Source organism: Hippocampus zosterae, chromosome 3 (assembly GCF_025434085.1).
Source record: "Hippocampus zosterae strain Florida chromosome 3, ASM2543408v3, whole genome shotgun sequence".
NCBI classification, from domain to species: domain Eukaryota; kingdom Metazoa; phylum Chordata; class Actinopteri; order Syngnathiformes; family Syngnathidae; genus Hippocampus; species Hippocampus zosterae.
Window position 1 is genome coordinate 25950216 of NC_067453.1, and position 14588 is coordinate 25964803.

At 44.7% G+C, this 14588-nt stretch overlaps 2 protein-coding genes across 9 annotated transcripts in view; one reads left to right on the forward strand and one right to left on the reverse strand.

The window, feature by feature from the left end:
• The window catches only part of LOC127597570 (SRSF protein kinase 2-like), a 446193-nt gene extending 436573 nt beyond the window's left edge, over nt 1-9620 (forward strand). For 5 of the 7 annotated variants that reach the window (XM_052060692.1, XM_052060691.1, XM_052060690.1 and 2 more), the window contains 6 exons: nt 866-1693; nt 1944-2044; nt 3159-3266; nt 3350-3419; nt 6149-6241; nt 8226-9620. In XM_052060692.1, coding sequence (XP_051916652.1) covers nt 866-1693; nt 1944-2044; nt 3159-3266; nt 3350-3419; nt 6149-6241; nt 8226-8410 — 1385 coding nt within the window. In that variant the 3' untranslated portion in view covers nt 8411-9620. Of the gene's footprint in view, nt 1-865; nt 1694-1943; nt 2045-3158; nt 3267-3349; nt 3420-6148; nt 6242-6440; nt 6534-8225 lie in introns of all 7 variants that reach the window. The other 2 variants (XM_052060694.1, XM_052060688.1) reach the window with 1 other exon arrangement.
• Nucleotides 9476-14543, reverse strand: adck2 (aarF domain containing kinase 2). Of its 2 annotated transcripts, XM_052060727.1 has the most exons (9): nt 14319-14543; nt 13381-14239; nt 12238-12384; nt 11965-12093; nt 11781-11876; nt 11118-11387; nt 10907-11035; nt 10769-10822; nt 9476-10309 (listed from the first exon to the last, which is right to left on the reverse strand). In XM_052060727.1, the coding sequence occupies exons 2-9, from the start codon at nt 14221-14223 to the stop codon at nt 10169-10171; spliced, it is 1809 nt and encodes a 602-aa protein (XP_051916687.1). In that variant the 5' UTR covers nt 14224-14239; nt 14319-14543; the 3' UTR covers nt 9476-10168. The 2 variants fall into 2 exon arrangements, with proteins under 2 accessions (XP_051916687.1, XP_051916686.1); XM_052060726.1 differs by having other exon boundaries at nt 13381-14543.
• Nucleotides 14544-14588: the final 45 nt, after the last annotated feature.

The following is a 14588-nucleotide window of genomic DNA, read 5'->3' on the forward strand; positions in this document are numbered from 1 at the left end:
ATGTAGTTGTGAGAAAATTATTTTCGCAAAACCTGATCATGTTTTGGTTCACAGTTTATCCCTTTCGACGTGTGTGTTTAATTGTTTCATTCCAAACACGCACATATCTGGTCAGTTGCCGTATTTTCGAGTTTCACTCTGGACCGTTCTCACTGACCATACAGTGGATGGTTAAAGCATCTTGTTTATTTAACTTTTATTGTCATAACTCTTGAAGTACAAGTACAGTACATAACTCAGTCCCTTCCTGTTTTCTCACCCAAAGCTATCCCCCCCAGCAACATCAACTCAATCTATTAAGACTATTGTTACAGTATTTTTCAGACCACAAGGCGCACTTAAACTCATAAAAAAACGACTGCACCATGTAATGCGGTGCGCCTTACATATGGATGTATGTCGGCTTGTCAGTTCGTCGTCTTTAATTCAAATTGCATCCTTTTCACATCCGCGCTCTCACCCGCATTTAATTGCTGGAGGGCGTCTGTTTTTTTCCCCATACCGGAAGTAGAAGTACTTCCTGCTTCCGTGAGAAAGAATTTTGGGAAATGTAGTCCTTTTAAGGCTATCATTACTGTGGTCAGATCACACAAAGCACGTTTCAAACGCTACAACGTGGGACAATATCTTTACAAGGTAAACGTAAAGCTTCCAATAGCTGCAAAAAAAAAGCGGGATAATGGTGAGTGCATTGAATTGTTTACAGTGTTGAACTGGCTAGCATTTAGCATTAGCCAAAGTAATAACACACCTACTATATATATATATATATATATATATTTTTTCAATTGAGTTTTACAGGTTATTGGTCACATCACACATCTCCAAATCTGCCACTGAGTGACATTACATTGCACTTTTTCAGGCGCAGCGCACAACGAGGAGCCTGGAGGGGAGGAGAAGGAGAAGGAGGAGGAGAAGGAGAAGGAGGAGGAGAAGCAGAAGGAGGAGAAAGCCCTCCGCATCATCGATGACGACTTTGACAAAGACGCAGAGGAAGAGGATCTTACACCCGTGGCTGAGAAAGACGCCCCCATCCCTCCCGGTAACGGAGATTTGACACAGACAGAGGAGCAGGAGCAGGAGGAGGAGGAGGAGAAGGAGAAACAGGATGCACCAAAAGGCCTGATGCTGGAGAAGGAGGTAGAGAGAGTCACTGAGGAGGAGAAAGAAAATGAGCTTGAGGCAAAGGAGGCAGAGGAGAGAGAAGAAGCCAAGGAAGAGGAGGAAGATGATGAGGAAGCGGAGGAGGACGACGACGACACCACCGCCGACCTCCTCACAGACAACAGCTCCCCCGTCAAGACGCACGCCAATCAAACCGACGTGTCCAAAACCAACGGCCATGTCTTGCTGATCTCGGAGGGGCCCGAGACGCAGCTGCCCACCACGCCCGAGCCTCTCCTCTGCCCCTTGGTAGAGTCTGAGCTCAGCTACACCGACAGGGATCTCTCGCTCAGCTCCGGCTACGAGATGTTCAACGGTGAGGCCGGCGAGCCGGGACTCATCAACGGTGAGGCCGAGCGCTTGAGGGCCGCCGTGGCGCTGTTTCCCGACTTGCCTCTGGACCCGGACCCGGGAAGTCCCGTGTGCGGGGGCACGGGCGACACCGGTGCGGGGAAGTCCCCCGACAGCCCCGCGCTGGACCGCAGCCGCACCGTATCGTCATCCAGCACGGGGGAAACGCCCAAAGGTAACAAGATTTATCTTTAGAATGACGACAGGTACCATGCTAATTATCACATAATACTTATTTGTGGGGCTTTTGTTAATATCTTACAGCCCCCCAAAAAAACAAACAAAAAGAAAAAACTACAACAAATAAAATGAAACTATAATAAAGCATTTTCAGAAAAAAATTAAAACAAACTAATTAAAATTTATCAATATGCCACGCCTACTACTGTTTTGTTTGACATCCGATCTACTCTGTGCACCGGCAGCCCGAGCCCGAGCTGCAGACCTCCTGATCAACCCACTTGACCCCCGCAATGCTGAATCTATCCGAGTGAAAATAGCTGACCTTGGAAATGCCTGCTGGGTGGTAAGATCCAAACTTGACTTCAATGGACTGAAAATTTCATTGAATGAATTAGTTGAAGGCAGCACAAAAAAAAATCGTTTTATATTTTATTACATTTTTCTCAGGTTAAAAAAAAAAACGGAGTTTTTGTCATTCAAGCACTCGTTGAAATGCTTGGAAAATACAAAATTTAATGGTGAATTTTTGATGACGATTTCATGATTAATAAATAAAAAGACTTTTTGGTGTTTACAATCTGCATAAGAATATACATTCATTCATTCATTCATTCATCTTCCAAGCCGCTTGATCCTCACTAGGGTCGCGGGGGGTGCTGGAGCCTATCTCAGCTGTATTCGGGCAGTAGGCGGGGGACACCCTGAATCGGTTGCCAGCTAATCGCAGGGCACGCAGAAACAAACAACCATTTGCACTCACACTCACACCTAGGGACAATTTAGAGTGTTCAATCAGCCTGCCAGGCATGTTTTTGGAATGTGGGAGGAAACCGGAGCACCCGGAGAAAACCCACGCAGGCCCGGGGAGAACATGCAAACTCCACACAGGGAGGCCGGAGCTGGAATCGAACCCGGTACCTCTGCACTGTGAAGCCGACGTGCTAACCACTGGACTACCGGGCCGCCCAAGAATATACATACAATATATAATATTGCTTCTCTGTATTTAATTCTCACGCACTCACAGTTTGATAGAATTGCTGTTTGCCCAAGTCCATTCAATTCGATTTTTATCCTCAGCTGTTTTTTTTTGTTCTTTTTTTTCTCCGCTATTTGCTTGTTCACTGATTGCCTGCAGGAAATCGCTCGGTTCTATGGCGATAGTGACGATGTAAAAACTGAGTAGGATTTTGTATAAAATTGTTCGGATAAGAGTTGTTGGGAAAAAATGTCATTCAAAAAATGACTAATTATACTAAAAACAAGTCTGACTTTTTTTTTTTTTTGAATGAGCGATTCTCACTAACAGTTCATCTTAACCCTTTCATGGACAAATAACGACAACCCGTCACCTGATAACGATAAATTGTCCACTGCAGTAACCAAGGGTTAAAAAGAAAAAAAAAAACAGCCAAAACAACATCGTATATTAAAATCCATCCACTCCTGCATTGCAGCACAAGCACTTTACTGAGGACATCCAGACCCGACAGTACCGCTCCATCGAAGTGCTGATAGGAGCTGGTTACAGCACCCCTGCCGACATCTGGAGCACCGCCTGCATGGTAAACCCGATGCGACGCACCCAACTCCATGTACGGTGCACGTGTGCCGTGTAACGACGGCGCCGCCTCTTTCTGTCTCGCAGGCCTTTGAACTGGCCACGGGGGACTACCTGTTTGAGCCCCATTCGGGCGAGGACTACTCGAGGGATGAGGGTGAGAATTAACGAAGCGCGACCACTGTGTGTTGAAGGCATTGCGCCAAAAAACAAAAACAAAAAAAAAACAACTAAAATAAAAATGTTCCCCTATCTATGCCAGCGACCTATCGTGACAGCTAGCGCAATTCTTCCGCAGGCTCAGATTTCACACGAAGTGCAATTGCGATGATCATTATTCCAGTATTTACTCTTTTATGATCTTTTTGTTTGCCGGTGTGTCGGGAGTTTTTTCCGATGTCAAACATGCGCTTGCCTCAGTGAAGGTCGTTTAAACCAGCGGTGCACAACCTTTTTTGCCGTTTTAATGTCAGACAACAACGGCCGGATCAAAACAAAACAAATAATATGATATGACCCGTATGAAAAGTGTGGTATTTTCGAAACATAATAATAAACACGAATCATGACACGAGGAACGTCCTATCTGGCCACAACACTCTGTGGTTGCTATGGTAACATTCCTTCAAAATAAAATTCACTACAAATAAAAAGTGCATGAAAAATCCGACTCACTTTCGCCGCATATTACGCAGAGTAACTTGTTGCGTGGCAATCTCCCGTTGAGATAAACCCGTATTTGAAGTAGGACTCCTGATACTGTCTATTAAATGTCGCCTTTTTCGTGAAAGTCGTTGGCTCCTCTTATGTCTCCTGGCTGGGCCTTTTACAAAGAAACTTTCCAAATACGTTTGTTTATTACTCCTTTTGCTCGCTCCTGTGTTTCATTTTAGCGGTGATATATCACGTGACCTGAGTCAAGAGTGACATACTGTAGGCAGATGTAACAGAGAATCTGGTAGTTTTTCAAAATAAAACATCTTTCAAATTCAGAAATGAATAAAACAGAAGTAACTTAAGTTATTTCATCTTTCTGTGCGGCCCGGCGCCAAATGACCCACGGACCGGTCCTGGTCTGCGGCCCGGAGGTTGGAGACCACTTGAGGTGTTGATGTCTCGTTTCGATTTTTGGCGATTCCACTGTGTTACAAAGTACAATAAAAGGATAAATGAGCGTAAAGTCGGCCCCGCCCCCACCTCGTCCCTGAAATCCTCGTCCACTTGCCATCTGTACACAATTGTAAATTCTGTCCTTCAATTCTGATGTTTTTACCTTCACTCTTTTTTTCCTCCTCCTGCTCTGGAAAGTAATGACGGTCACATGCACTGGTCGGACTTTTGATGAGGGATGAAAAGCTAGATCAGAGGTCCTCATTCTGGATTTGGGATTGAGGGCTCGACTTTTGCAGGATTTACCGTCGTTTTATTTTAACCGGCTCAAAATTGGAATTTTGCTGTTTTTGAATTTTTTTCATTTATTATGATTTTTTTTTTTAATTTGCACAAGTTAATGTGATTTGCTGTATTTTCGTTTTTGAACGCACAACTTCACAGGGAGGCGGCCCGGTAGTCCAGTGGTTAGCACGTCGGCTTCACAGTGCAGAGGTACCGGGTTCGATTCCAGCTCCGGCCTCCCTGTGTGGAGTTTGCATGTTCTCCCCGGGCCTGCGTGGGTTTTCTCCGGGTGCTCCGGTTTCCTCCCACATTCCAAAAACATGCGTGGCAGGCTGATTGAACACTCTAAATTGTCCCTAGGTGTGAGTGTGAGCGTGGATGGTTGTTCGTCTATGTGTGCCCTGCGATTGGCTGGCAACCGATTCAGGGTGTCCCCCGCCTACTGCCCGGAGACAGCTGGGATAGGCTCCCGCACCCCCCGCGACCCTAGTGAGGATCAAGCAGTACGGAAGATGAATGAATGAATGAATGAACTTCACAGGGATTTGTGGTGGTTTTACCGACACCACTTTTGGAGGACTTTGGAGTCTCATTTTCATCTGCGCGTCTTAGATTTAACTGGACACATGTCATGCATTTGAGAGTGTTATTTTAACCTGCCCACTTTTGTTTTAGTTATGCAATTTGGGGGATTTTAGGGTAGTTTTATTTTTTCCTTTGCAGTTTTTAATTATTTTATATTATTTTTTAACCAGTAGTTTGTCACTACTTGCACATCTTTGAGAGTTTTTTTTTTTTGTAACATGCACAACTTTTTGGGGATTTATGTTTGACTTATTTGCAGGACTTTTTGGGGGGTGTACAGTCGTGTTATTTTAGTTGTGCCATTTTTGGGGTTTTTTGCTATATTGATTTAAATTCTCCTGCACAACTCATGTTCGTCTTACTTGAACATGAGCAACTTTGTTTTTGTTTCATTCGTGTTAAGCTTTGCAACTTTTGTGGATTTTATGGAGGTTTTGTGTTGACCTGAACTACTTTGATGGGGTTTTTCCAAAATCATAACTTTGACCTGCGAACTTGCTTCAAATTCAAGAACTCCATATTTTATCCTGCTCAATATTTGGAGTATTTACGGTACATTTTTTTTCTTCCTGCGGTCGTATTCTGACCTTCGTAACATTTTGGGGATTCACAATCGTCTGATGTAAATTTGCCGCATAATATAGCTGAAGACGCGGGTGTCAGCGATACGAATTCTGAAGGCTGTGGGCAGATTAGATCGACGTGGCAACACAGCGAGGGCGAAATCGCCACTTTGACGATCCCCTAAAAAGACGAATTGCCCTTAGTGTCTAACAACTGTTTTCTCTCCTTTACTGTGTGTGACTCTCTCCCTCTTTCCCACCATTTCCCACCAATCATCCCCCCCCTGTCTTGTTGCACTCGACCCCACCTCGCCCGACACACACGTCCTTCTCTCCGTTGTAGACCACATAGCCCACATCATAGAGCTACTGGGCTGTATCCCAAGGCACTTTGCGCTCTCTGGAAAATATTCCCGCGAGTTCTTCAACAGAAGAGGTAGCGCTGGCCATAGAGCCGGCGGGATTGACACACGCGGACGCCACATAACGACACACACACACGGAGTCCAAAGTGACCCATGTGGCGTCGTCCCAGGCGGAAGTGTGTGTCTGTCTCGTTTGTGTGTGTGTGTGTGTTTGCATGCTGTAATGGTGCCTGTTCCCTCTATGTGGTGGTGGTGGTGTTGGGCATGCAGACCACATCGCTCTGATCTCGGAGCTCCTGGGGAAGGTCCCACGCAAAGTGTACGCTGCCGGGAGGTACAGCAGAGAGTTTTTCTCCAAAAAAGGTAAATGCACGCCTGGGCTCACCGGGCCGAGGCGCAGAGACATGATTGTCTTTTTTTGGAAGAGGTAGTAGATCTTTGAAGGACGTGCCACATTGACCGTATCGGCAAGTTCATTCATATGTCGACGGAAAGCGGGAACAAGATACTCATTAAATTATACCCTCTGAGCCATACCATATTGAACTGAACTACATATAATCCCACTCAATTGAAAAATATAAAAAATAAGAAAAAAACATGTTTCATATATATACACACACATATATACACATATACTGTATGTTTTAATATATATATATGTATACATATACATATATATATATATACACACAAATAAAAACAATTACTTTGTAGCATGAAAGCATAACAAACGCAACAGTCGATTTTAAAATAATGAAGAATTTAACGTGCTTTTTTTCCCCCCCCCAGTCCTATTTAATCATACCCTCCCGGTGCTTTTTTCTTTTTCCGACATTTGTGGCTCCAAAACTACCCTCCAACCCCCACCTCCTCACCGACGTTACCGTGGCTGCACTGATTGGTTGCTGCTGTACGCAACCAATCGGTCAAACCTCCCGCATGATTGTGTCAGTGTGAATAACTAATAGGAAGAGGGCACAGTGGGGTGGACATGGCTCTCTTACTGCCTGTGCAGGTCTGCAGATCAATCAAGTAGTGGTTTCAATTGTGTTGTAATTAAAGAAGCCAATTTTTGCCGGTTCTGATTCAACGTTAACCCTTTCATGCACCCATAACATGATAAGCTGTCCACTGTAGTCACCGCTCTCCCTCAAAGGGTTTCCAAGGCAAATCAGCAGGCCTTCTTTGGAAGTAAGAGAACCTGAGTTTTTTTTTTCCTTCTATTTTTATGGTGGAGTCAATAAAAGGGCTATGTGGAAAAGAAAAAAAAAAGATCATTTTAGTACAAGAACAAAGTTCAAATCTTACAAAAGTCAAGATGTTATTTTAGAGCGGAAACATTTTTTGAATCTTCCGAGAATAAAGTTTTTTTTTCCAAACCAAACTGGCAATATTTGGAGAATGTTGTCACATCTCTTTGAGATATTTCGGGGAACTGTTGTACTGGTAAAACGTCATATAAAATAAAAATCAAACTCCAAAATTATTTTATCGCATGATTTCAGTTTTATTCTCGTTGTATTACAGACATTTTTGACAAGATTCTTGGAAAAAAAACCCACAAAAACAAAAAACAAATAATCATTTTTTTGTCTTCAGTTCCCTAAACGCCCCCCCCCCCCACCCATAATTACTGGAGTTAATTTTTTTAACCAAAATGAAATATGACTTTTCAAACACAACTCTTGGTTCATTTATTTTTCTGATAGTACTTTTATTTAGTTCATCATATTTTGGTTATTTTTACATTTATTTTTCTTCTGTTAACACCCCGCCCAAAAACTATGGGAAAAACTGCAACTTATTTTTTTTTGGGTGACTTTTTTCTTTTTCTCATAAAATTACAATTTTAGTTAATTTTATCTCAAATACTTTTCCGTCTTCCTAAATAAAAAAAAAACTCAAGAAAAAAAATCTCCTAAAATGGAGTTACTTTATAATTCTCAAAAAACAAAACTTTATGACTTTTGAGCCTTTTTGTTTTCTCTTCAACGTGGCCCTAATACTCCTTGGTCGTTTTTCAATCTTAACGGCCGCGCACCCCTCCCACAGGCGAACTTCGGCACATCACCAAGCTGAAGCCATGGTCTCTTTTTGACGTACTGGTGGAGAAGTACGGCTGGGCTCACGAAGACGCCGCCCACTTCACCCAATTCCTGCTGCCTATGCTGGAGATGGTGCCAGAGAAGCGGGCGTCTGCGGGCGAATGCCTCAACCACGCGTGGCTCAACTCGTAGCCACTCACACGTGAAACCCCCCCGCCTCCCCATCCATCCCGCCTCCCCATCCTTACCCCCCTTGATGGTACTAAAGCAACTGATTTGTGAAACACACCCCGGCGAGGCCCCTCCATGATGTCCTTAACGAACGGAATGTAAAGACAAGTGTGTGGATAGAAAAAAAAAACCTAAACTTGGTGGCTGTCTTCCGAAGTGAGTGCGCATCGAATCGGACCCAATTTTGGACAAATAGCTGCTGCTCCTGCCATGACCTTTGAACCCTTCAGTCAAAACGGGGACCTTCACAGGACGCTCTCGGTGGCTCCCCACATAGTTCAAAAATTCCTCCGAGGGCAGCATAGTCGCCAGTCCTCCAGGGGGCGCCACTGCAAAAGGCGTGAGGAATGACTGGGGAAAAAAACCTGCATGGTTAATGGATGCAACGAACTGCGGTATGATTTTCATTGACTATTCCCAAGTTGGATGACAAGGAAGGCAGGGAAGAGTCAAGTGTTGCTGTGACATCCCCCCCCCCCCCCCCCCAACTCCCTCTTTACCCCCCCAATGATAAAGTGAACGTTCGCGGTGGAGGTTGCACTTCTCGTCCTTCAGGAATTTGAACATTTTGTACATAGAAAAATGAGACACAGGAACACACACACACGTACGCGCACACATTCCAGACATAAAAAGTGGCTGCCTATGGACCCCCCCCCCGTCCTTTCTTGCAATGACACACATACACACGAATCTCCCCCTCAATCATTTATCACAACCCGTCCAATTGCCTATTTTTTGCAATGAACAAAATATAAGTAAACGGCGAGATATTTTTCAAAAAAAATATTTAATTCATTAAAAGGACAAAAAAAAAAAGCTTCTCTCTGGTTGTCGTAACCGTGGCAGAATCTTATTCTGAGGTGATTGTGTTTGTCTATTAGAGATTTTTTGCTGTTAATGAATAGAATTATCATTAGATTTGTTTTACACCTCTACTCTCCCTCATTAGCTGATCAGCGCTGCTCTATCTGGGCTTTTTATGGTGGTTTGACACACACACACAATCAAGCTTTCGCAATAAAAGTATGTGACTTTTTTTAATTGCCCCACAACCTCCTTATTTCCTTCACGTTCTTTCTCAGCCATGCTGACTGTTCTTCCTGATGACAAAAGTGCGTCTGTTGTCTGTTTTTCATGGAAAGATTTAATAAAATGCTAAATGACTGGATTTCGTGATATCGCAATAGTCTCGTCTATTGACAAGAAGGGCTTCTTGTAGCATTGTGCAGATTCCCACATGTACACCGAAATGCAACATTGTATGTTCAAGGACACATTCCAGTACAGTGATTACAAAAATGATCCCGTCCCATGTGGAGTGGTATCTGTAAAGCTGATGATCAAAGAAGAATGAAAAACCTTTCACCTGGGCTATAAATTAGTATAAATATGTTCGAACCTGGCAACCCGGTAAACCAGTGGTTAGCGACCTCACAGTGCAGAGGTACCGGGTTCAATTCCAGCCTCCCTGTGTGGCGTCTGCATGTTCTTTGTGGGTTTTCTCTGGATACTCCGGTTTCCTCCCACACTCAAAAACATGCAGGCGGATTGAACGCTGAATACTCCCTGGCTACTACATGGAGAATTTTTTTTTCTATTCTTGAAGCAAATCTGTCCATAAATATCCTCTGTAATTGAGTGTCAGTACCAACTAGGTATTTAATCAAATCCAACTTAAATGAGGTATGTCATGAATTAACGAATATCTCTGTGTGTTTATAAGGATGAGGCACAGTTTTTGAGCAGCAGTGGTTTGGCCAGCTCCAAAATGTCCAAGTTGGGGTCCAAAGAGCGGCCAAGGCCTTCCAGCACCATGATGGCAAACACGATGGACGCAAAGTTACTCTCCAGCTTCACCTGCAAGTATGCAAAACAAAATGCTTCATCAAAAAATAAATAAATATAAATAACTGAGGGGCGTTGACATAAAATTTCAGCTGGAATCCTAATGAGGCGCCATCAATGTTTTTTAAAATTCTGATTTGATCGTTAAACTGGAAAAGTTTGAATAATGGCCAGCAGATGGCAGCGTTGGTTCTCTGATGAGAACCAACCCATATTCTACTGCTGATGACTAAAAAAAAAAAGAAAAAAACGATAGAAACACACTTATCATCTGCATGACAGAGGAGTGAAATCTTTCATTTGGCAGTTTCTGTATTTACGTGGTCATAAAAGGCAACATCCGTGAGCCTCGAAGGACCAGTCGGAATGCTCTAAATTGGCTGGCATGAAACGAGTGACGAGACCCTCTTGCCATGGCAAAAACTCTCGGTCAATACATAATTGTTCTTTTACTTTGATCATATTCTTTACCTTGTGTTTGATGAGTAGGCCAAAGACTCTGGAGAGCAAGTCAGCCACTTGAATCTATAACCCGCAGCAGGTTAAAATGGTGTCACGAAAGGTTAAAAAAAAAACCAACAACCAAAAAAAAAAACAACAAGAACATACCTTCCCCAGGGAGAGGGTGCCACTGAGGGCAACGTCCACCAGTTCCGCCATCTCCCTCTTGAAGCGCGGCACGTCTCGGCACTCGTTGGCCCGAGCGTGATGGAGGATTAGCTCTGCTACTCGCTCACCCTGCGGAGACGGAAGAAGCAGCTAAGAAAACACGAGGACGTGGAAAAAAGCGGTTCAGGCGAGCGAGCGGCTGTTGGCTTACCTGGCGCAGCACCACAGCGGTGAAGACGGCCTTGAAGTTGTCCAGGTCGCGGCCGCTCAGCTGGGCCACGAGGCCGGCGTCCAGCAGCACCAGCTGGAAAGGACACGGCTCGGGTCTGACGCTCACCACCACCGTGTCCCACAGGTCGGTCAGGGTGGTCTTGCCGCGGTCTCCTCCGGGGACGTGTGAGGAGCCGACGGCTGGGCCGCAACGCTGGACTAAAATGTTGCCCGGATGGAGATCGGCATGGACAAAATTATCCACAAAAACCTGCGAGAGAAAAATGGACTCTGAGAATGCCCGTTACATACAGTGGTGTTCAAAAATTACAACGGTGCAATTTTAAAACGTGTGTAAAGCTCAAAATTCTATCCGGTGATGCCTCAACTGCTCCGGGTTTTCAGCGATACCAACTGGCCGATATTTTATTTTTTTGTTGCTTTGCCGGATTGTTAACAACTCTACAAAAAACAGGCATTCAAACCGTTTTTTGACGCCCCAGGTCGAAGCTTACTGTCAAGCTAAACATAAAACAAAGAGGATAACGACTGCTTCGCGAAGCAAATTTGAAACTTCATTTTCCATCATTAATCATAAAAACATTCCCGTGGCTTCATGATGTCGTGTGGCTTGAATTGAGTGTCAGCAGTCAGACCGGCTCACCATTTTTAGCAAAGTGTCGACTCCCATTCTGGCAATCCTATGCTTCACCTCTTGAGGAGTCTCGGCTCTCAGGTACTCTGAGATGGGCTCGCTCTCCTGGACGAATGCAACACGACAACTCGGGTGGGATTGTTTCGAAGTGGAAGGATTATATTTACCGTACGCACGCGTGTACAGTACTCACCTCAAATGTTTCCACCAGAATCGTCCTGGTGACAAAAGGCCGTAACGGTGTGGGGAACTTGACGTAGTCCACGTTGCGGAAATTCTCGCGGAAGTGTTCGATGTTCTTGGCCTCGAAACGGAGGTCGATCTGGAACGAATAAAACGCAGCACGACTGTTGCGGCAGGCTTGTACAAAAATACACGACATATTGGTTGAAAATAGACTAGACAGTCGACATCGGCTCTTCCCGCATATCTGTGTCGAGGGTTCCGTGTTCAGTATTTTGCACACCTGTTTGGTCATGAGCTTCTCAAACTCGTCAACGATCTCGGGCAGGCTCAGCCATTTGAGACCAGGCAGGCAGTGCAGAAGGCAACTCGCGGCCTTCATCAGCAGCAGGTCAATCTCCACTTGCCGTCTCAGCCCCGGATGCAGCACCTTCAGTACAACGGCAAAGCATCGTTTCACACGCTACGTCCACCTTCAAAAAGTCTGGAGTTGGTTTTCCGCAAATAATGCCTTCAGAGGTGGTATAAGAACGAAATGGGAATAAAGGCGGGAAAACGACACCAGGCAGTGAAAATGGGTCAGTGAGCTGGCCATTAAAAAAAAAATGTCTCGACCTTCAGAAAGTACCATGCTTCTTTTCCATGAATGCTATGAAATGCTACTTGCCTTCATTGGTAGCCTTAAAGCTGTAACACTGACGAGCCTGAAAAATGCCATCTTTTACAACTTGATAATTACACTAACTTAGTCATGGAAAAAACATTCCATTTTTGATAATACTACTCGCAGTGACGTGTCCATTTAAATACTTTCTTTGCCGTCAAAAAAAAATCAACTTCAGCAACTCAAGACTTTTTGAAGGCAATAAATGGACATTTCATGTAAAATGTAGAACATACAACGTAAGAAGGGTTTCCGTCTTTAATAAGTGGCGATCATGGTTAAATCAGCCATGGAAGAAACATTATTTACTTTCTTTACCTTCAAAATGTCATGAATTTCTTTTTCATGGGGCCGGACAAATGGCGACCGTTTTTTAAACGGTGTCAAAGTAGTCAGAGAAGGGGTCTGAGGAAAACTTTTTGAATTGGAAGACCATTTCACAAATGAAAGGCAGGGAAATGCTTCTGCATGCTTCTGTCTTGATAAATTGAAGATAGTCATAAATGAAAATATGTCTACCTTCAAAAAGTCTTGACTTGCTTTTCTATGCATACAATACAATACAATACAATACATGCTGATTTATATAGCGCTTTCACAACAGCGGCAGCTGTAACAAAGCGCTTTACAAAACAGTTAACATAAAGTAAAATAATAAACACAACACATAACATAAAACACGTATGTAACCTTTGGATGATAATTCCTGCTTTTACAGGCAGCGTGGAACGGGCCTTTGTCTTTTGGAGCTCGCTGACTCACCTTGATGGCCACAGGTATCAAGCTGTCCTTCTGCGGGGTGTTCTGCTCATGCAGTGCCTCGACATCTTCCTTGCTTCCTCTATTCCAGAGATTCCACAAAGGGCTCGGCACTCCACTCAAACCAGGAATCTCCCAAGCTTCCAGAAGATCCTCCTTCTCCAGCTCGTCCACCAGTGTCTGGAAGTCCGGGTCCTCCACCTGATCCTTATTGGCCCAGCCGCGATAAACCTGCGCCACGCACCCCGAGCCTATCGGCTCCTTGCTCTCGAATAAGAGTACTTTCTTCCAGCCGTCCCCAAAAGCTCTCTTGAGACACTGCTTAGTGTGAGCCCAAGAATGAGGACACACCTTTACGTGTAGCCTGGAGAACCGGTCGCAAAACTCTTGAGGGAAGATGTCCCGCCTGGTGCTGGCCCACTGCCCGAGTTTAATGAAGGCTGGGCCAGAGCTTTCAGTTACCCACAGCAGGGCGTCCAACCAGCACGAGGCCCAGTGAGTGGAAACCAGAACCAAGGGGGAGAGAAGCAAGATGGGAGAGAACTTCAGGAACAGCACTATCGCACGCAGGCCCAGGCGGAGGAGAAAGACCAGTTTGTGCACTTGAACCTTGGCAAGAGACTTCCTGGTGATGATTTGGGTTGGCAGAGACGCTTGCTGGCATTTGGCTGAGGATGCACTGGCTGTGCCCCAACACAGCAGTGCTACCTTGGGGATGTTGATCAAAACGTGCCTCCTCTTGACCAGACACGACCTAGACGTCTGGATGAGTCGGGTTCGACCAGAAAGGCTTGCTCTTTGGAGGGTGAGAAGAACCGCTCTCGCTCCTAATACCGCCACTGCCATGATACGTAACGTGCCACTATTGGGACAGCGAAAATGTCTTTTAATGAGTAACTAACATCGTTTATGACAAACTACAAGAAGAACATTAGCCATACCGCCGCCGTCATTCCACCGTAGGCGCAAGGCTACCTGCATTAGCTACCGTTGACGTACATAAGAACGTTGACCGACAAGAAAAACAAAATGGCAGCATCTTGCGGTGTTGTAATTATCCACGCGTGTCCGCGGTTAAAAGTTTACTTGATGTTAATCTTGCTGATATCGCCATAGCCACAGTTGGCGAACTACACCAATGAATCCAAAGCAGTGACAGCGATTGTATGACCGGGTCTACCGTATGACGTAGTGGCATCAAGATCACGTGG